Below are 21,092 nucleotides of genomic sequence, written 5' to 3' on the forward strand. Positions count from 1 at the left end.
ATCAATAAAGACAACTGGAATCGGGTTTTAAATACTGTATTCCTTAATCTAACTTTAAAATAAATAACAATATACAAACTATAGTTATCAATATAACCATCATAGTTACAGTTCACAATGCAAGTAATACACACCAATACACACAAACACACTGCAGTTACATTTAAAAATAATCATAAAATTATAACTGAAGTTGTGAGATTTTTATCAGTATATCCAACAAACTATCTCAAGTTGGTATCATTAGAATAATTCCTTAAAAATAAATTTCTAGTCTGTAGTACTATACTTGTTGATAGATTAAATCTTATTTCAGTACAGTACAAATATTCATTATTACTATAATATTGCACAAATGAAAACATTTGAAAAAAGAATTAAGCCTTTATCTCACAAAAATAGAGATTGCAGTACTGTACAATCATATTGAAACTAATATATAAAAAACTACTGGAGGCCTAACAGAGTGAGAACTAATTAATGTCAACACATTGAATGTGATTGGATTCATAAACTATACTATTTCCTATCGGCCAATCCCCTCCATTGAAATGTACTGTTAGTCATCATGAATCGGGAGGTATTCTCATTCTTATTGTTACACTTACAGACGTACTGTAATTTAACAAAGATGTTCACAAATTTATGAACAAATTCATCCCAGCAGGCTTGGAAGAAATAAGGAGCCTTCAATTTGTGATGACCCATTACCTAGTTAACATCAATTTTAAAATGTGGAAAAATTTGATACAGTTTTGGCTGATTCTAGTGACAACAAACTACCAACATACATAGGTTTCAGGTCATCACAAATTGCAGGCTACCCACTGATGTCCAGAAACTCATATTACCTCTGCCAGTCAAATCTGTTTTCTTGTAGCCTTAGGCCTAGATCTGGATGTATATGGTTTTTATTTATCAATAATGTTTCAAAAAATCTAATATTTTAGATAATGTACAGTTGCTAATAAATTAAAATTAACTTGTTTATAAAATAAGTCCCTTTTTAAGTAAACACAGAAGTATATAAATTATATTTTTTAAACTTTGTCATTTTGAATAAACATACTGTACTGTATATATATAATTACTATTTTAAAAACCACAAATGTCTTTCTTCGACAGGCAATAGCACACATCAGTTTACAAACTATTTCTTTAATTTACAAATGACAAATAAAATAAGATTTTCCAATTTTCTTCATTGGTCTAGAAGACTGTTTATCAGTTGTTTTTCTTTTTCTGTTGCTTTTAAAAGTTTGTCATGAAAAACACTGTGATCTTCATTTGCTGAAATATAATACAAAGAACTAAAATTAAAAATATCTTCTTAACAATAATACATCTATATCAAAAATAAACATAAACCTTGGGTTACTTCATACTACTTTATTATTCACTAGTAGAGCTAACACACTCATCAAGTGAAAAGTACAAACATGACACAGCTCTAAAGGGTCACATAACATATATGGGCAGGAAGTCGGATTGTTTAGTGTTTATAATTGCCTATTATTGTTTGTGATTCTTTTTGTGTTACTAATATATACCTCTGGCAGGATTAAACACATCTAATTCCCAGGGAAGTATCAATACTGGTACAGCATAAAACAAATACAGTACGTTTGGGAGACACCTATTAAAGGGACATACTCATTATATTAAGGGGCACATTCTCATGAAACAAACAAGGGGTAATAGACTACAAACAACCTCTAATCAGGGCCACCTTGTTTTGTCCTAAAGGTGTCCTTATTAGATGTTCTACTGTTTAATAGATGTTCACAGATTTTTAACACACAAGGACCTAGTTTTATACAACAAAAACCCTTGCATATAAACCACGTTGGTGATATTGCAGCTACTTACAGATTGGATTATCAAAATTTGACTTCAATTTGTGCAAGAATTCTGTGAAAACCGACGATAGGGCCGACTGGTCCTTTAAAAAGAAGCATTCCATAGTTTAATATTAACTTTAAGATGTTTAAAAGCCAACTCAGACAGCATAGTTTTTAGGTTAGAATTTTGAACACAACGCTGTCCGAGTTGGCCTTAACATGCTGTATGTAATATTGTATGAAAAGAAAATATCTCACAAAATATTCCAGGTTATTTTTGGATTCAACATGTGTGAAGTTGGGTATTATATAACACAGTAGCAAAATACATAGTAGCATACTGCCTTATAGACAAATTATTAAATAAAAAATAGTATTACCTCCTCTTCTTCCTCCCAACTGTCCCATTCTGAGCCTGAATCCTCCTCATCACCCACAGCTGTTGGAGTCAAGGCTCGCATCTCATGGTCACTGGTGGACAGATGGGGTGTATGTGTGCCACTGGTGCTAGAATTGAGGGCTAGAGACTCAGGAACCATGTCATCCACTACAAAGATAAAATAAATATATTCATCTCTCTCGAATCTGGAAATTTAATACTTAAAGCCATAATTTGGCATTCTAAAAACTAGCTATTTTGTGCCAAATACAAATAGGCACTGCACAAACAATGTTCACTATTTTAAAGCTCTGTCTACACTATCAAACTACTGTAGTTTGACAAAAGTTTGACGTGCCCAAATATGGTAGTGATCTTCCAAAATATGGTAGTGATATGACATCATCATGTCCATATATGGGCACATCACATTTTGTTGTCACATTAAGTTTGATAGTGTAGACATAGTTTTAGATCTACAGTGGATGCACGTTTTCTTCTGTTGCATACTCTCTTTGGAACGACCTTTAACTTTCGCACACTTTTGATCGATTAATTCAAAAACTCATTTATTTAGCCAATTTCTGTTCAGGATCCAATGTGCCTTTGGTCATCTTTATAGAATTGGCGCTATATAAATGATCGATTGATTGAAACAAAAGAAGAAAAAAGATGTTTTACCCGAATCACTTTCATCTCCATCTGAGCTATGATCTTCTACAACTGGACTTATTGGGATGTCATTAGACATGAACGCAAAGTCAAACTCATCCTCTTCAGTCAATGTTCCTCCTAAAGATATCAACTGAAAGAACAATTAGCAGTCAGCAAGGGTCATTTGCTGAACTTTTGACAGTGACGATTAAACGTTCCTTCAGATTGACGTGAAGCTGTTGGTCCTGTGTAAATACTATACGGTGCACATTTAAAAACGTGATACAGTAAACTATTTAAATAGAGGATTGTCTCCACCAGAGAGTAGGGGATTGTCTCCCAGAGAGTAGGGGATTGTCTCCACCAGAGAGTAGGGGATTGTCTCCCAGAGAGTAGGGGATTGTTTCCCAGAGAGTAGGGGATTGTCTCCCAGAGGGATTGTCTCCCAGAGAGTAGGGGATTGTCTCCACCAGAGAGTAGGGGATTGTTTCCCAGAGAGTAGGGGATTGTCTCCCAGAGAGTAGGGGATTGTCTCCACCAGAGAGTAGGGGATTGTCTCCCAGAGAGTAGGGGATTGTTTCCCAGAGAGTAGGGGATTGTCTCCCAGAAAGTAGGGGATTGTTTCCACCAGAGAGTAGGGGATTGTCTCCCAGAGAGTAGGGGATTGTTTCCACCAGAGAGTAGGGGATTGTCTCCCAGAAAGTAGGGGATTGTTTCCACCAGAGAGTAGGGGATTGTCTCCCAGAGAGTAGGGGATTGTTTCCCAGAGAGTAGGGGATTGTTTCCCAGAGAGTAGGGGATTGTCTCCCAGAGAGTAGGGGATTGTCTCCACCAGAGAGTAGGGGATTGTTTCCCAGAGAGTAGGGGATTGTCTCCCAGAGAGTAGGGGATTGTCTCCACCAGAGAGTAGGGGATTGTTTCCCAGAGAGTAGGGGATTGTTTCCCAGAGAGTAGGGGATTGTCTCCCAGAGAGTGAAGGATTGTCTCCACCAGAGAGTAGGGGATTGTCTCCCAGAGAGTAGGAGATTGTTTCCCAGAGAGTAGGGGATTGTCTCCCAGACAGTAGGGGATTGTTTCCCAGAGAGTAGGGGATTGTCTCCCAGACAGTAGGGGATTGTTTCCCAGAGAGTAGGGGATTGTCTCCCAGAGAGTAGGGGATTGTCTCCCAGAGAGTAGGGGATTGTTTCCCAGAGAGTAGGGGATTGTCTCCCAGAGAGTAGGGGATTGTCTCCACCAGAGAGTAGGGGATTGTTTTTCAGAGAGTAGGGGATTGTCTCCACCAGAGAGTAGGGGATTGTTTCCCAGAGAGTAGGGGATTGTCTCCCAGAGAGTAGGGGATTGTCTCCACCAGAGAGTAGGGGATTGTTTCCCAGAGAGTAGGGGATTGTCTCCACCAGAGAGTAGGGGATTGTTTCCCAGAGAGTAGGGGATTGTCTCCCAGAGAGTAGGGGATTGTCTCCACCAGAGAGTAGGGGATTGTTTCCCAGAGAGTAGGGGATTGTCTCCACCAGAGAGTAGGGGATTGTTTCCCAGAGAGTAGGGGATTGTTTCCACCAGAGAGTAGGGGATTGTTTCCCAGAGAGTAGGGGATTGTCTCCACCAGAGAGTAGGGGATTGTTTCCCAGAGAGTAGGGGATTGTTTCCACCAGAGAGTAGGGGATTGTTTCCCAGAGAGTAGGGGATTGTCTCCACCAGAGAGTAGGGGATTGTTTCCCAGAGAGTAGGGGATTGTCTCCCAGAGAGTAGGGGATTGTCTCCACCAGAGAGTAGGGGATTGTTTCCCAGAGAGTAGGGGATTGTCTCCCAGAGAGTAGGGGATTGTCTCCACCAGAGAGTAGGGGATTGTTTCCCAGAGAGTAGGGGATTGTTTCCCAGAGAGTAGGGGATTGTCTCCCAGAGAGTAGGGGATTGTCTCCACCAGAGAGTAGGGGATTGTCTCCACCAGAGAGTAGGGGATTGTTTCCCAGAGAGTAGGGGATTGTTTCCCAGAGAGTAGGGGATTGTCTCCCAGAGAGTGAAGGATTGTCTCCACCAGAGAGTAGGGGATTGTCTCCCAGAGAGTAGGAGATTGTTTCCCAGAGAGTAGGGGATTGTCTCCCAGACAGTAGGGGATTGTTTCCCAGAGAGTAGGGGATTGTCTCCCAGACAGTAGGGGATTGTTTCCCAGAGAGTAGGGGATTGTCTCCCAGAGAGTAGGGGATTGTCTCCCAGAGAGTAGGGGATTGTTTCCCAGAGAGTAGGGGATTGTCTCCCAGAGAGTAGGGGATTGTCTCCACCAGAGAGTAGGGGATTGTTTTTCAGAGAGTAGGGGATTGTCTCCACCAGAGAGTAGGGGATTGTTTCCCAGAGAGTAGGGGATTGTCTCCCAGAGAGTAGGGGATTGTCTCCACCAGAGAGTAGGGGATTGTTTCCCAGAGAGTAGGGGATTGTCTCCACCAGAGAGTAGGGGATTGTTTCCCAGAGAGTAGGGGATTGTCTCCCAGAGAGTAGGGGATTGTCTCCACCAGAGAGTAGGGGATTGTTTCCCAGAGAGTAGGGGATTGTCTCCACCAGAGAGTAGGGGATTGTTTCCCAGAGAGTAGGGGATTGTCTCCACCAGAGAGTAGGGGATTGTTTCCCAGAGAGTAGGGGATTGTCTCCCAGAGAGTAGGGGATTGTCTCCACCAGAGAGTAGGGGATTGTTTCCCAGAGAGTAGGGGATTGTCTCCCAGAGAGTAGGGGATTGTTTCCCAGAGAGTAGGGGATTGTTTCCCAGAGAGTAGGGGATTGTCTCCCAGAGAGTAGGGGATTGTTTCCCAGAGAGTAGGGGATTGTCTCCCAGAGAGTAGGGGATTGTTTCCCAGAGAGTAGGGGATTGTCTCCCAGAGAGTAGGGGATTGTTTCCCAGAGAGTAGGGGATTGTTTCCCAGAGAGTAGGGGATTGTTTCCCAGAGAGTAGGGGATTGTTTCCCAGAGAGTAGGGGATTGTTTCCCAGAGAGTAGGGGATTGTTTCCCAGAGAGTAGGGGATTGTCTCCCAGAGAGTAGGGGATTGTTTCCCAGAGAGTAGGGGATTGTTTCCCAGAGAGTAGGGGATTGTCTCCCAGAGAGTAGGGGATTGTCTCCACCAGAGAGTAGGGGATTGTCTCCACCAGAGAGTAGGGGATTGTTTCCCAGAGAGTAGGGGATTGTCTCCCAGAGAGTGAAGGATTGTCTCCACCAGAGAGTAGGGGATTGTCTCCCAGAGAGTAGGAGATTGTTTCCCAGAGAGTAGGGGATTGTCTCCCAGACAGTAGGGGATTGTTTCCCAGAGAGTAGGGGATTGTCTCCCAGACAGTAGGGGATTGTTTCCCAGAGAGTAGGGGATTGTCTCCCAGAGAGTAGGGGATTGTCTCCCAGAGAGTAGGGGATTGTTTCCCAGAGAGTAGGGGATTGTCTCCCAGAGAGTAGGGGATTGTCTCCACCAGAGAGTAGGGGATTGTTTTTCAGAGAGTAGGGGATTGTCTCCACCAGAGAGTAGGGGATTGTTTCCCAGAGAGTAGGGGATTGTCTCCCAGAGAGTAGGGGATTGTCTCCACCAGAGAGTAGGGGATTGTTTCCCAGAGAGTAGGGGATTGTCTCCACCAGAGAGTAGGGGATTGTTTCCCAGAGAGTAGGGGATTGTCTCCCAGAGAGTAGGGGATTGTCTCCACCAGAGAGTAGGGGATTGTTTCCCAGAGAGTAGGGGATTGTCTCCACCAGAGAGTAGGGGATTGTTTCCCAGAGAGTAGGGGATTGTTTCCCAGAGAGTAGGGGATTGTCTCCCAGAGAGTAGGGGATTGTCTCCACCAGAGAGTAGGGGATTGTTTCCCAGAGAGTAGGGGATTGTCTCCCAGAGAGTAGGGGATTGTCTCCACCAGAGAGTAGGGGATTGTTTCCCAGAGAGTAGGGGATTGTTTCCCAGAGAGTAGGGGATTGTCTCCCAGAGAGTAGGGGATTGTCTCCACCAGAGAGTAGGGGATTGTTTCCCAGAGAGTAGGGGATTGTCTCCCAGAGAGTAGGGGATTGTCTCCACCAGAGAGTAGGGGATTGTTTCCCAGAGAGTAGGGGATTGTCTCCACCAGAGAGTAGGGGATTGTTTCCCAGAGAGTAGGGGATTGTCTCCCAGAGAGTAGGGGATTGTCTCCACCAGAGAGTAGGGGATTGTTTCCCAGAGAGTAGGGGATTGTCTCCCAGAGAGTAGGGGATTGTCTCCACCAGAGAGTAGGGGATTGTTTCCCAGAGAGTAGGGGATTGTCTCCACCAGAGAGTAGGGGATTGTTTCCCAGAGAGTAGGGGATTGTCTCAACCAGAGAGTAGGGGATTGTTTCCCAGAGAGTAGGGGATTGTCTCCCAGAGAGTAGGGGATTGTCTCCACCAGAGAGTAGGGGATTGTCTCCCAGAGAGTAGGGGATTGTCTCCCAGAGAGTGGCGGATTGTCTCCACCAGAGAGTAGGGGATTGTTTCCCAGAGAGTAGGGGATTGTCTCCACCAGACAGTAGGGGATTGTCTCCCAGAGAGTGGAGGATTGTCTCCCAGACAGTAGGGGATTGTCTCCCAGAGAGTAGGGGATTGTCTCCCAGAGAGTGGGGGATTGTCTCCCAGAGAGTGGAGGATTGTCTCCCAGACAGTAGGGGATTGTCTCCCAGACAGTAGGGGATTGTCTCCCAGAGAGTAGGGGATTGTCTCCCAGAGAGTGAAGGATTGTCTCCCAGAGAGTAGGGGATTGTTTCCCAGAGAGTAGGGGATTGTCTCCCAGAGAGTAGGGGATTGTCTCCCAGAGAGTAGGGGATTGTCTCCCAGAGAGTGAAGGATTGTCTCCCAGAGAGTAGGGGATTGTCTCCCAGAGAGTGAAGGATTGTCTCCCAGAAGAGCAGACGATCCCCTGTTGTGCTGAGTGGAATGTTTGTAGAGGGCTTAATATGATGTACCAGCACACTGGGGAAGCCACTAAAAAACTTACTAAACAGTCTCTCTCTTATGATATACAACACTAAATACTTACCACTTCCAACCTAGCTGTGATAACTGAGAAGAGTTTATTGATATTATCATTACCGTCAACAAAGCTGCAGATTTTAATGTACAAATCCAAAACTTGTCTTAAAAGTGACAATTCCAATGTCTACAACGAAAGATAAAACAATCATATTAGTACTGTTGTTTCAGAGATCAAAATTATACAGATTATATAAACTTGCTTGTTCAGTCTTGTAAAATGCATGTCAAATTTGTCTAATGTAGTGTATTTTTTCGCTCATGTCACTACATTCTATCTGAAACCCATTTAACTGTGGGCGTTCATCATTCGAGACAAGTAGAGGGTTACCCCGGTGAACTGGTTCACAAAATATCAGGGGGATTATCACCTATCTGATCTGGTGATAGGACAGTGATCAATTTACTATTGGTAATCCTTGGCCACATGTGCCTAAAGACATAAAATAAAAATGATAGAATATGTCATATTGTAAATAAATGTCTTGTGTTGTACTAACCTTTAACTGAACAATGTCTATGATTTCGCTAAGAGCCATATGGAACCAAGAAGCTAGCTCTGGTGGGGTCTCTGTCAAACATTGTCTATGAAGCCAATCTTCCATAATTATTACAACGGACAAACAACTGATGGGAGAAATAATAATATAAATAATATATAATCAACATTAAATATATAACTAGATTTTTGTCTTTGTTAAGAAGAGAATTTTTCTGACAATCAATAACAAAATAAGTTGTATATGGTATTGTTACAGCACCATCATATTGAAATTTTGGAGAAAATCAAGCAACAATATGCAAAGGTACACTGTAATAAATATCACAAACTATGGTAAAGAAGATCAAAATCCATTACTTAAAATACAGATGGCCATTGCATGTTAGTATATAATTGTAAGTTCTTATCACAAGCTAAAATTTACAGAATTTAAATTACTTTTAAAAATGCATAGATTGGCCAACGCTATAGTACGATATATGCAAATTGTGCAATAGCTGAGACGAACCTGTCTAGAAGAGCCTTACACATGCTCATATCTTCACTATAGTAGCCTGCTAGCCCAAGCAACAGTGGCAGTGTCTGGCTGGCAAGAGGTATGCTGCAAGTCCTCATATACAGGGGAAGCAGACAATGTATCTCAGTGAAAAGATACTTCTCCATTTGCAGAGGGTAGGATTCAGATGAGGACTCTTTGATACAACAACTGTAATCAAACGACAACAAATATTACTATATAATAAAAGCGAGATCCTACTTCACGTTTGAACCAGAGAGAAAAAAAATTCTGAACACAATGTACAATATAAAAAGGGTTTTAATTTAATGTGAAAAGGGGTTTAGTATCACTAACATCACTCTCAACATCTTACCAGAGAAACCCATCTGTTACTGTTTGAAATGATTTCTTTGGACTTAATGTATTCAACGTTTTTGTTAAACTATGATCAGGATGAGCCCATACAAAGAGATGCTGTAGTTTTCTTACAATGCACATCTCCTCCTCGGATTTCTGTTGACAAAATTAGCAAACATTTAGTAAATATTTAAAACCATTAGGCCCTAACTAAATGAAATGGTTTATCAAGAATTGTGTCGCATATAATACTGATCAACTAGAGTTGCAGTTTGACGCATTAGATCGAGAATATTATACAAATAATGACTGTTTATGAGTTGAATGGTGAGAATATTCTAGAGTTGAAAGATTGACTCGTGATTTATTAAATAAACATTAACTATTCATTATAAACGGCACACATTTAAAATGTGAAATGTACCACCTCCTGATCATGCAATGTACTTCTTACTTGTAAGGAATAGTTAACATCATGTGATACGTAATCAACCAATCAAATGGTAAGGATACTTATAAATCTAATACTAGTCTACAGTGTGCTTTTAGCTTTGCCAAGACAGATACCCACCTTAGTAGGAATGTGTGGGAAGTAACTCTGTTTCAGAATAAGTATCTCCATGGCGATTACTGATAGCTTGTCTGTGATTGGACGGGACAGAAGCTGCAGTGCATTCTCACTCCACATGGACAAACCCTGCTGTGTCACGTCAACAATGGATGATGCGATGTATCGACACATCTCAGGATTCTGTGAAATATAAAACACATTGAGAGTTGAGCAGACTCGAACAACCTCAGCTTTTATTGGGTAATGTGAAGAGGTATAATTATTAATGTGCCTACAAAAGCCTAATTAAATTAAGCTTTTGTAGGCATGGCATTATTATTATCATTGAAGAATTCATTTTGTGATTTTATGATGTAATATTCTACATTTTAAATTCATATTTAATTCAAAGTTTTGTTACATTGTAGATTCAAGAAATTTTATTCGTCCACTTTAAAATGGAAATTCATTTTGCTTGGCATAATCAAGACAATAAAACAACAAAGAAAAATACATCGAATTGCAAAAGGAAATGTTAAAATACTATTTATAGGCCTATGTTAAAATACTGTTACAATTCTGTTATTAAAAACTATTAAAAATGCAGATTGCAAAAACAATACAAATCCAGGTAATAAAATAAAAACTTACCTTCCATGACGCTGGTGGTTGCTCAAGGAAGAATATCAACCTAACAGCATGATGAATGGAGTACTTCAAAGCTAGGCCCATGCCATAGCCTATCAAGGTAGCCTTGCATGTAAACCACATATCCCATAGCTGTTTTAAAATATTCATGTCATACCATCTGATGCACTCGGTTATCAAAGGTAGCGTCTGTGAATACAAAACAAAGGTTTTTAATCTATCTTTTTGACATGAACGTTACTATTTCACTAACATGGCAATAAGTAAAAAAGATTGGCGCAAAAAAAACAATTCTGAAATTTACGATCAATCCAAAATTTATCTAAAGGTCTGTCTACAATTTTATGTGACGACAAAAAAATATGATGTGCCCATATATGGAAACGATGACAACATATCACTACCATATTTGGACACATTTTTTGTCAAACCAGTTTGATAGTGTAGACAGAGCTTTGAGTGTTGGCATCACTAACCTGTTCTCCCATACGTCTTAACTCCCATCTGGTGTTTGCTAAGCAGTGAATGGTCTGCATTAACATCTGTTTCAAGATGGCAGAGAACTCCTCCAGGTGTACATGCTTTAACCACTCAGGTTGGCCTACATCAGGATCACTATAGAATAACACAAATAACTCAATTTGTCAAAATACATTTCATTCATAAATAAGAAATACAAACATTTGACCACTACTGACATACTCTGCATGATTTTGTATTACAAGATTGTTTAACATGTGATTCCTAGACATGGTGTTTGTTCTTTGACCTATGAACCATAAGTTCATATATGGTAACCTGACACTTACGCTGCAGTGAAGCAGGATTTGAGCAAGATGACATCATCAGGGATGTCAACGTTGGCAACTAGATCCGTCAGGTTTCCAATCGGATCCTTCACAGACCACACGTCAGTAGACAGCTTCGCGTCATCAGACTAGTAAACAAATGAATTAAATAAAAATGAATATTAATAAATTAGTATATCTACACCAGCAAAATAGATATACAGTAAAGATCTTTGAGTATGACTGAAAATTATTAACCGTTGATTTTGTACTTGCCTTGGTAGAAGAATCGGTGTCCATAGAAAGTGTCTGTGTAAGCAACGAAGACGGAGCCGACCAACTTGAGAATTTCTCAAAGTCTGCTGAATTAAATGCGCTCCCTTCAGCTAACGTCTGTGCTCTGGTTAAAAAAAATCAATCAAAAACGAATTTTTAATGAGGCAGTGAAATTATTAAAAAGAAAATCCAGATAAACTTGGATATGCCTGCTTAGAAGAAGCGAATATGGGTAGAAAGCCTAGGCAGAGGTCTACTTATGTGGGTGTTTAAAACACAGTACAGCTTTCCATGGCCTGTAAAAAATGCAAGTAAGCTCCTACTTGAATAAGGTCAAAGCTCAAATAAGTACAGAACTCTGAATAAGTGCCACTTTTAAGTAAGTTCTCCAATCATGCTTTATATGTCCCATTTAAATAAGTTTCACTGCTCAAATAAATTCTCTGCTCAAATAAGTACAGAACTCTGATTGAATAAGTCCCACAATCCTGATTTATATGTCTCATTTGAGTACCCAGCTTAAAAAACTTTCTATAATTACCTCCGGAGTAAAAAACCTCAAATCTCATTGTTAATGTTAGATACAACTTTCTACAACTGTACTACATACTATTAATTATTTGATGAATACACAAAAATACAACTATATCTAACTTAGAATGATCAAAACACTATAAATAAAAATAGTAAACAATACATGTAGTTATACAACAGATAACAAAAAGATAGTTAGAATTACAAGTTAATAACACAGATATTCTATAGGTCACACATTATTTTAATACTTCACTTTCCCTTTAAAGAAAGTTATCCCTAAATAGAGGGGGTTCTATTATCAGAATAAAACTATAGAAATGTATTTGTTACTATGCACTACTAATGAAAATGTCACAATAAAACAATGGCAAACTACAGTAATAATATGATTTCATATCTAAATTACAAAACTATATAAACTGCAGTAAGAGCTTTATTTTATAGATCTATTTCTTTTGATGTAATAATAAAGCAGTGAATTATTAGAAGTAATGATACTCTTTCATGACTATGTATACAATGATGCATACAGTATAATGACAAATGGTTAGATTCTAATAAATTGATTGAATAGGAAAAAGAGAGATTGTATGAAGTTGAATATTTTGTTCAGACACACAGTATGGTATATTTTTGTTATTTAGTTTCAGTGTTAGTTAGCATTCAACCAAATAATGATTTAAAGGTTGGTAATGAGCTTGAGAACAATATCCACAGGGTTTTAGGAAAACAGTCAAAATTGTATGAAGAGTCCCGAAGGTGGTTCTACTGTATGCTACTGTATGTCTGAACATAGTCTATCAAACTTAATGTGAAAAAAACATTTGATGTGCCCATATATGGACATGATGATGTCTTATCACTACCATATTTAGGCATATCACTACCATATATGAGCACATTACACTTTTTTGTCAAACTAGGTTGATAGTGTAGTCAGAGCTTAATGATTAATGCACCAACATCCATAGTACAATGAAAAGATTAATGAGCCAACAACATCACTTTACTAATGTATATCATTACAATGATCACACTGATCTGTTGAGAGAAGGGGTTAATACACTGTACCTCTTCAACATCTTCCTATATGCATGCATGTCAAAAACACGGGGAAAGGATATTAACAGTCTTGGTTTGTGTCTGAAGCTGTAGCATAAGATTAATAATGGTCAGCAGTTTTGTGTTGATATGGGGTGGTAAATGGGGGAGGGGGAGAAAGATGTTAGGAAGGGGTAGTTGAGGAGAGGGTTACAGAGATGATGAGGAAGCATTGGTTACGTAATGGAATGTTGGTTATGTGAGGTACTAGCGTTAGTTATGGGAGGTACTAGCGTTGGTTATGGGAGGTACTAGCGTTGGTTATGGGAGGTACTAGCATTGGTTATGGGAGGTAATATAGCGTTGGTTATGGGAGGTAATATAGCGTTGGTTAGGGGAGGTACTATAAGCGTTGGTTAGGGGAGGTAGCGTTGATTACAGTACGTAAGGCAATGTTGGTTAGTGGGTGGGGGGGGGGGGGGATGGCGTTTTCTATAGAAGGTAGCATTGGTTAGGGGAGGTAGCATTGGTTTGGGGGTGGGGGGGGGGGGGGTTACCTAAGACATAAAGGCTGTTACAAGAAGTAAATTTTCTTTTTTTAAACGTTGGTTGTACCCCATTAATTACTACTTACTTACTCACTTGGCCACTCCCCAGTGAAATTTCTGAGAGAAGTCAAGAAAACTTTACTAAAAACTCTCACAAAACTGGAGGAAAATTAACATGCCAGAAAAACAAACACTGGTGGAACATAACATTACGGTAGGGTTGCAAATATCATGGAAAAAACAACACTAAAGCTGGGAGAAAAGAGATAGGGAGTTTTCAATTTGTGACGACCAAACTACGTCATTTTTATGCATTGTGCGCATGTAGGGATAATGGGACGTGATTCTAATGGGACGTGATTCCTTGCTCCCCAACTCAGTTTTGATGGTTTCTAGATCCAGGTAACGACTTATGGCACTTCAATTGATCTGACCTAGTTTTGATTCGTCGGTCAAATTGAAAGCTCTCTAATAGTAAATATAATACTGTAGGTACATTGGGAATTCAAGGCTGTTCAGATACAGGCAGTATAAATTCAATTACTTTATAGCCACATGTGAATATAAAGGCCTGTGAGATGCATAAGTAACAATATTACTCACTGTATCTATTTTCTATAATTGCAATAATAGAACGCATAGGATAATCAATAAATACCTCTTTTCAAAAATTGTCTTCTTTTTAGGATCAGTTTCTGTAAACACCTGCAAGAATTGCAACAAACACAGTGAAAAGAATACAAACATACTGTAAATGCAAAGGCATTCCCACTATTTCATAGATATTTTTCACTAACTTTCACTAAGTTTTGACTGTATATTGGCAATGAAGACATCAACTTACCAGATCAGTAAGAGCTTTCTTCTTTTCATCAGTTGGTTTTGACATAATTGTAGCTATTCCCTCCACTGGAACTATTGTTTCAGTCCCTTGGTCTTGACTCTGAGAGAAAAAAAAGGAAAGGTAGTAGATGAGTGAGGTTTGTTGCACTTTTATATACCAGAGTATTTAACTCTGTAGAAATGCATTATGAAATTGGACTTAAATATATATTGAGCAACATTAAATTTGTGCTATAATTGTATATGTTAAGCTCTGTCTACACTATCAAACTTTATGTAACGAAAAAATATGTTGTTCATGTGTTATATACTGTATACTTGTGTTCACATTGAGTAACCTCTAACACAGTTAAGCTCTGTCTACACTATCAAACTCTATGTTACAAAAGAATGTGTTGTATTGTGCCTATACTGTATGGACACGATGATGTCATATCACTACCATATTTGGGAACATCACAGATTTTTTGTCAAACTAGTTTGATAGTGTAGACAGAGCTTTAGTTTTGATCAGAGATAGATTCCCCACCATAGTATTCCTTGTTCTGTTGATTCCATGTTCTTTCCAGGCCTGCTGCAAAGAGGTACCGCCATGACTAAGACTTTTTTTCACTTTAAAGCCTTGGCCAAAGGAGGACTGATGACTGAAACAAATCATATTAAGATGCTTAAAACATTTAAAGTTTTTAACTACTACATCATTGAATATATTTAAACATATAATTTCTACACTAACCTTGGTGTCATTGCATCATCAGTAGATGCCGTTCCATCAAACTTTGAGGGCGGTAGAGCATACGACGGAAACAGATAGTGAATGTGATTAACGATGAGAAACTTTATGATTAGCTCATAAGCGAACAATCTTCCTTCTCGCCATTCCCACGACCTCGACAGCAGTGAATCAGGTGGCTGTCCGGGTTCTACAACATCATTTTAAAACTTATATCTATTTGGTTATGCTTGAGTAATTACAGCATCAACTATTTTCAATATATTATCTATATCATTATTTATTTTATTTAGGTATATCGCTAAGGATTGTCAATAGCAGATTTATTTACTCTCCTAACCAATTTGTAAGGGCATCTGGTGCAGATCGTAAGTTCAAATCTAATGCTCGGCACATTGCTTGTATGCTAAGGCAAGACACTTTACTTATGTTTGTCTCTCTCCATCCATGTGTACAAATGGATACCTGCTAAGGTCAAGACACAACTTTGCGCTGATTACTAGCTGCATTATGGGAGTATTTGGTTTAAAAAATGGTAATAATATGTACAGTGCTTAGAGGAAGTAACAACATTAGGTGTTTTATAAATCCAGGATATTATTATTATTGTTTACAACAAAAAAGTACAGCATATACTGTAGTAACCCGTCTTGGGAGTTGTTTTGAGGAGTGAGCGCAAAACTGCTATGGATAGACATGATGACCACCAAATTATCATAACCACCTTCACTTACCTAAATCCATATTACAGACAGCAGTGATGTTAATAGTTCTTGATTTTGAAGGGGAGCTACTCTGCCTACTGAGTGGCATTTTTTTACAAGCTTCATTGACACTCACATCCCCTGAGCCGTTTTCTGCCGCCCCTTTGGATGGAACGTTGATGACGTGTACACCCGAGTGTACAGTGTCCGTCAACTGATGTATATCTATTGACCAACCGGTGCACAGGCCTTGAAGGACCAGTTTTAGAAGGCTCGGATTATTGCTGTCTTTGGCAACTATAAGGAGAAAATGCAACTATGTCATTTACGACACTCTTCGTAAATTTCCAGTTACAAATCATTGTTGCAGATTTATTATTAAGTGCTATCAAAATGGAGACCTTCAGAATTATGGTGATAACATTGAGAAAGTATATGGGTTGGCTGTAGTGTTAAAAAATATACTTCCCCACGTTTACAGAAAAGTCTTTTAATAGCGAGAAAGAAGAAGGCGTTTTACTGTGCTTACCTAGATATTTGAATACTGCACTTGTTGCCTGCCTCACTGTAGATGCTGGATGCATTAGATACAAGTTAAATGTGGAGAAATACAGAGGCCAGCTGGGTAGAAGATGGCCTGGTGGCATGTGCTACAAAGCAATTATTATTTTGTTTTTTATTTGTTGCTTAATATATCAAATAAAAAATACAGGACAGGATGAGAGGATAACCATATACAGTAAGCTCTAGAGCTTGTTTCCATAGGGGTCCCCGACATATAAAGAAAAAAAACAGACATACAAAATAACAGTGCACAATATACACAGTGATCAATTACTCAAATGAAGTCAACATTATGAATTCTTGTTATTTTTCCGTTTTTTATTCTTTCATGATGTTCACATGCACACAGAATCAATCACCTAGGCCTAGAATTGATCAAATTTGTAAACCAACTCAACCTTATGCCAATAATACCACCATATGACATCATAGTTCTAGATACCTGTAGAATGTGTCGTTACCTTTATAAGGTTGATGCAGACTCCTAGAAGTCCTTCTGCACTGTAGGCGTCCAGGAACTTGTAATGCTTACACAGCACAGCATGGTGAGGTAGGCCCTGACTGAGAACATGACCATCATCTATATCAAGTGACATAGTTATACCGGTCCCGTCACACAGGTGGGACAGAGCCTCTTTAAAAGACTGCAGTGCTTCCTAAAATCAACATAAAAAAGCTGTGGTGTAACGCACAGGGCAAAGGCCCCTGGTTTAGTACTCCTACAGGGGCCCTCCAATGCTGGTTTTAGCATTGGACTCCTCATACTCTGGGGTCCCTTAATCTCTGAGGCCCCTGGGTTTAGCCAGTGAGTGCTAACAGCCATTATGCCACTGAAAAAAGGGCATATGCTGCAGCTAACAACAGTATTTCTATATACAGTAGAACACCTCTTTTGGGAAACCTCTATTGAAAACACTTACTTATAAAACAAACAAAGGGAAATAATATGTTTTAATTTTATGATCGCTAACTTCGATTCAGGGGACACCCATATAAAGAGCGTTAATGGTAATAAAAATACAGAATCTATGTCATTCCTTATGACCATCTACTGTATACAAAGCGTGGAGCTGACGGGCGGTTTCCGCTGAGGACAGTTACAGATTTTACTTGGGACAAGATATGCGGTTTTCCGCTTACCGTTACTGTTCGTCTGTGTAAATTGGTCTTTAAGGAGAAACTTTTAGATAAAATGAAGTAGGAGAAATACTGTATGTTGTTACACTATGGTGAACATATATCCCGGGCACACCCCTATTAAGGGGACACCTTGGTGGGTCCTGATGGTGTCCACTTAATATGACGACTGTATTTAGTACAAGCGATGGTACCTAATCACATGAAATATATGTACAAAGGTGTTTCTTAACAAACACTACATAATAACATAAAATAATTGCCTTACCTTGAATTCACACCTATATAAATAAGTAGCAAAAGCTTTGGTAGCTTGCTCTCGTACAGTGAGTTGAGGATGTGCTAACATTGAATAAATAATAGAATGCATCTTACATGTGATGAAGTCAGGCAGTTGTTTTAACTGAGAACGGCCAAACTAAAAATGGAAAAAAAATACACAAAAGAATACAGATGCTCTGTCATAAAAATTTGCTATAAACACCAGCAACAAATGTTGCTCAGGTGACAGAGGTAGTTCCAGGATATTATGATGGGGGAATGGAACAGGGGGTGAAACTGCTTATTTTTACCTTTCAAATAATAATAATATGGTATTTATAAGGAGCCCTTCCAAAATAGACCAGAGTGTCGTACATACTTCAAATGATAAATCTTAAAATTACAAGCATTAAAACTCAGTAACTCTTATGGTTCCATATACTGTATAGCAGATTCAGACTTAAAGCCAGAGGTTCATCCATTTTGTCTTATTGTAATCTCCACACACCATCAAAATTATAATCATTATTAGTACAAATGTATATATATGGTAATATGTTGTGTGAAACAACAGATTGGACAGACATTCTTATCCAACTTTTATCAAATAAATGATCAGGATTTTCGACATTTTGAATAACATACCTTTATGTATTTTGCTGAGGGTGATTGTTCCAATGGTCGGGTATCAATCCACTGAAAGCGTTTTAATGTCGAGTTTATAGCCATTAATGCGCCTTCTATATTTTGCCATGTGCTTTCTGGTGCTTCACAAATCTGTTTAAAAAGAAGTTGATTTTTTTTTAATTATTATTATTCAACTTCTAAGATCTTCATTAGTGAAGGATGGACCAACAGGTGGTAAACACCTTTAAAACAGTTCCAATTGCCCAATGAGAACAGTTATGAACAGTGGCTGTGTGTGACATTGTACTAGTACACTGGGGTAATCCCCTACACGTTTCAAAAGATGTACTAGGTTCTTTAAAGTGCCATGAGCCAGATGGAACCATAGAGCGAGTGAGCCTCGAACCCTTGTCGATGTTATGGCTACGTAATTACGATTCCATTGTCTTAACAGCTCGGCCACTCACTCACACAACTCTCCTTGATCATAGTTTTGATGGTGGAGCAATTCTTCTTGGATAAGGATTTAAAACTAGAGCTCAAGTGTCCATATTTGGCTTGTGTGCATTTTTAAAATACCAAGTGTGTGTAACGGTCCAAGATAGTTGTTTATTTCTGGCAACAGCCACCACCTGAGTGTTTAACTTACCTGAGTTAAATCACCAAAGAACACTTCCAACTCTGAAATCTGGAACTTCTCAACAACAGCCGATATTCTTGAGACGCAAACATTTCTAATCGCTGACCAGATATCCTTGATACCAAGTAAGATGAGGTGACGGATGAGGTCAAAGTTTGCATGAAGCTCCGGTGTGTCTGCACGCAACTTAAACCATTCCATCACGTGCATGACAGTTTGGTTACGCACCACCGGTTTTGTAGTAGCTATAAAAAGGTGAATGTGAAAAAAAAAACTTAAATTAATAAATATCAAACATACATTACAACTCCTCCTTAAGGACACCGGACACCATCCTTGAAACGAAAAAGGGTGGGGAAATATATGTTTTGACAATATGGCTAACCCCTATTTAGGAGACACACCTACTAAAAAAACCCTTTTTGGGGTCCTGAAGGTGTTCCCTTTATAATTGTTACTGTATTTATATAAGCTTCTTACTGAATAGAGGTATTTCTTACTGTTTGAATACTTACATTGTGATATGGAATAGATGAAACTTTCAAGAAGGTTCGCAGACAACTGCTGTGACATATACCTGTTAGAACAAAAGTACTGTATTGTAGTTATTATTAAACAAAATAGTCTAATCTTAAAAGAGAATAGTTTATCTAATGAATATGTAAATAAGCTGAGTGCTAATAATGACACTGATTCGAATGAATTTGCTGTTCATATGCTTAAGTACTGTAATTGTCCTTAAGTACTGTAAAAAGATCACTATAAGATTTAGTCTTTTCACTAAGAGTATCAGAATAAACATATTTTTAGTTTGCTACTAACCAAAGATTCCATGATTTAAACTTGTACTTAACTTACCATCTAATCATGTCATCTAGAAATTCATTCAGTTTTCCTTTAGCAATCCGTTCTGTAATGTTTTTTGCTCCCGTGGTCGGCCTGGGGCTTGGCGGCAAATCAAGACATGTATCCTCCTTCCTTGACTCGGACCATCCAAATCGACGTTCAAATACGTAACTCGTGAATTGGTTAAGATCGTGCTGTTCAGGCAAAAAAGTCTCTGGAGTAATGGCAGGAAAGGGGTTGTCTTCTGCATCCTCTCCAGCATGTTGTAACCACTGCAACTCTAGGTCCTCAATTGTGATGTCACATTTTTCTGCATTGCTAGATAAGTGGTTGATGATAGTACCAAGCGCTTGAACCTCTTCATCAGGATTTTTTACATCCTTTAAACTTTCAAATAATTCTTGATTTTTCATTTCTGAAAGAGACAAAAAGGGTGATAAAGTAAACATAAGCAAATAAAGGAAAATAAGTAACGGACAGATGACATATATTAATAAATAAATGCTAGGCCTAGTCTAATAGCGCAGGCGGGGGAGGACGACTCTAAACCTTCTCCACTGCGCCGTTTATAGCACAGACTCTAGGCCTAGGCCCTAGCCTAGGCCCAGACTAGGCCTAGAGGCCTACTACTACTAGACTAGGCCTCTAGGTATCCTAACCTTTAACTACCTTTTAACCGGTAGCCTACCTTATTCTACCGAAAATTTAGATTTTAAAATAATAAACAACAACAACAATGTGTTTATCTTTTCAGATTTGATTCGATAGGAACATTTCCTAACAACAGTTTGACAGTTTTAAAAACATCATGATCAAAGCGTCCTTAGTTTTGTTCCTTAGATTCAAACAGCGCCCTCTTTTATTATTATGCACGGTTTTATCAAATATTTGCGCCCGAAAGGCATTCCATCGCAGTATTACAATTATTTTAGCAACAATTTATTTACGCTTTCAATTTTTGTTTTTCTTTTTATCGAATACCTAGGTAAATAAACATTTGCCGTTAGTATTTGTTTCAGAATTTGTTTAGGTGTTCAGTTATTAAGAATTTTTCACACAAGGCCGGTGACATTATTATACTCCTCCTTAGTCTCCTTTGTTTTTAGGCCTACTCGGGCGATAA

At 38.9% G+C, this 21,092-nt stretch overlaps 1 protein-coding gene across 1 annotated transcript; it reads right to left on the bottom strand.

The window, feature by feature from the left end:
• Positions 1-20: 20 nt before the first annotated feature.
• Positions 21-20,778, bottom strand: LOC144849953 (uncharacterized). The gene is made up of 27 exons (XM_078707091.1): positions 20,658-20,778; positions 19,982-20,384; positions 19,639-19,700; positions 19,133-19,368; positions 18,502-18,633; positions 17,864-18,013; positions 16,920-17,114; positions 16,424-16,544; positions 15,925-16,191; positions 15,194-15,380; positions 14,987-15,101; positions 14,459-14,557; positions 14,273-14,319; positions 13,097-13,174; positions 11,489-11,612; positions 11,234-11,361; positions 10,901-11,039; positions 10,428-10,613; positions 9,798-9,977; positions 9,243-9,382; positions 8,879-9,076; positions 8,369-8,495; positions 7,876-7,995; positions 2,902-3,025; positions 2,222-2,388; positions 1,870-1,942; positions 21-1,290 (listed from the first exon to the last, which is right to left on the bottom strand). The coding sequence occupies exons 2-27, from the start codon at positions 20,380-20,382 to the stop codon at positions 1,202-1,204; spliced, it is 3,885 nt and encodes a 1,294-aa protein (XP_078563217.1). The 5' UTR covers positions 20,383-20,384; positions 20,658-20,778; the 3' UTR covers positions 21-1,201.
• Between the last annotated feature and the right edge of the window lie 314 nt (positions 20,779-21,092).

The sequence above is a fragment of the Antedon bifida genome, chromosome 8 (assembly GCF_963402885.1).
Source record: "Antedon bifida chromosome 8, ecAntBifi1.1, whole genome shotgun sequence".
In the NCBI taxonomy this organism is placed as follows: Eukaryota; Metazoa; Echinodermata; class Crinoidea; order Comatulida; family Antedonidae; genus Antedon; species Antedon bifida.

Coding starts and splice junctions, on each gene's coding strand:
- LOC144849953 (XM_078707091.1), bottom strand. CDS start 20,382: ATGAAAAATCAAGAATTATTTGAAAGTTTAAAGGATGTAAAAAATCCT. Junction 19,369..19,638: donor CATCTATTCCATATCACAAT/GTAAGTATTCAA, acceptor ACCTTTTTATAG/CTACTACAAAACCGGTGGTG. Junction 15,102..15,193: donor GATGATGCAATGACACCAAG/GTTAGTGTAGAA, acceptor GATTTGTTTCAG/TCATCAGTCCTCCTTTGGCC.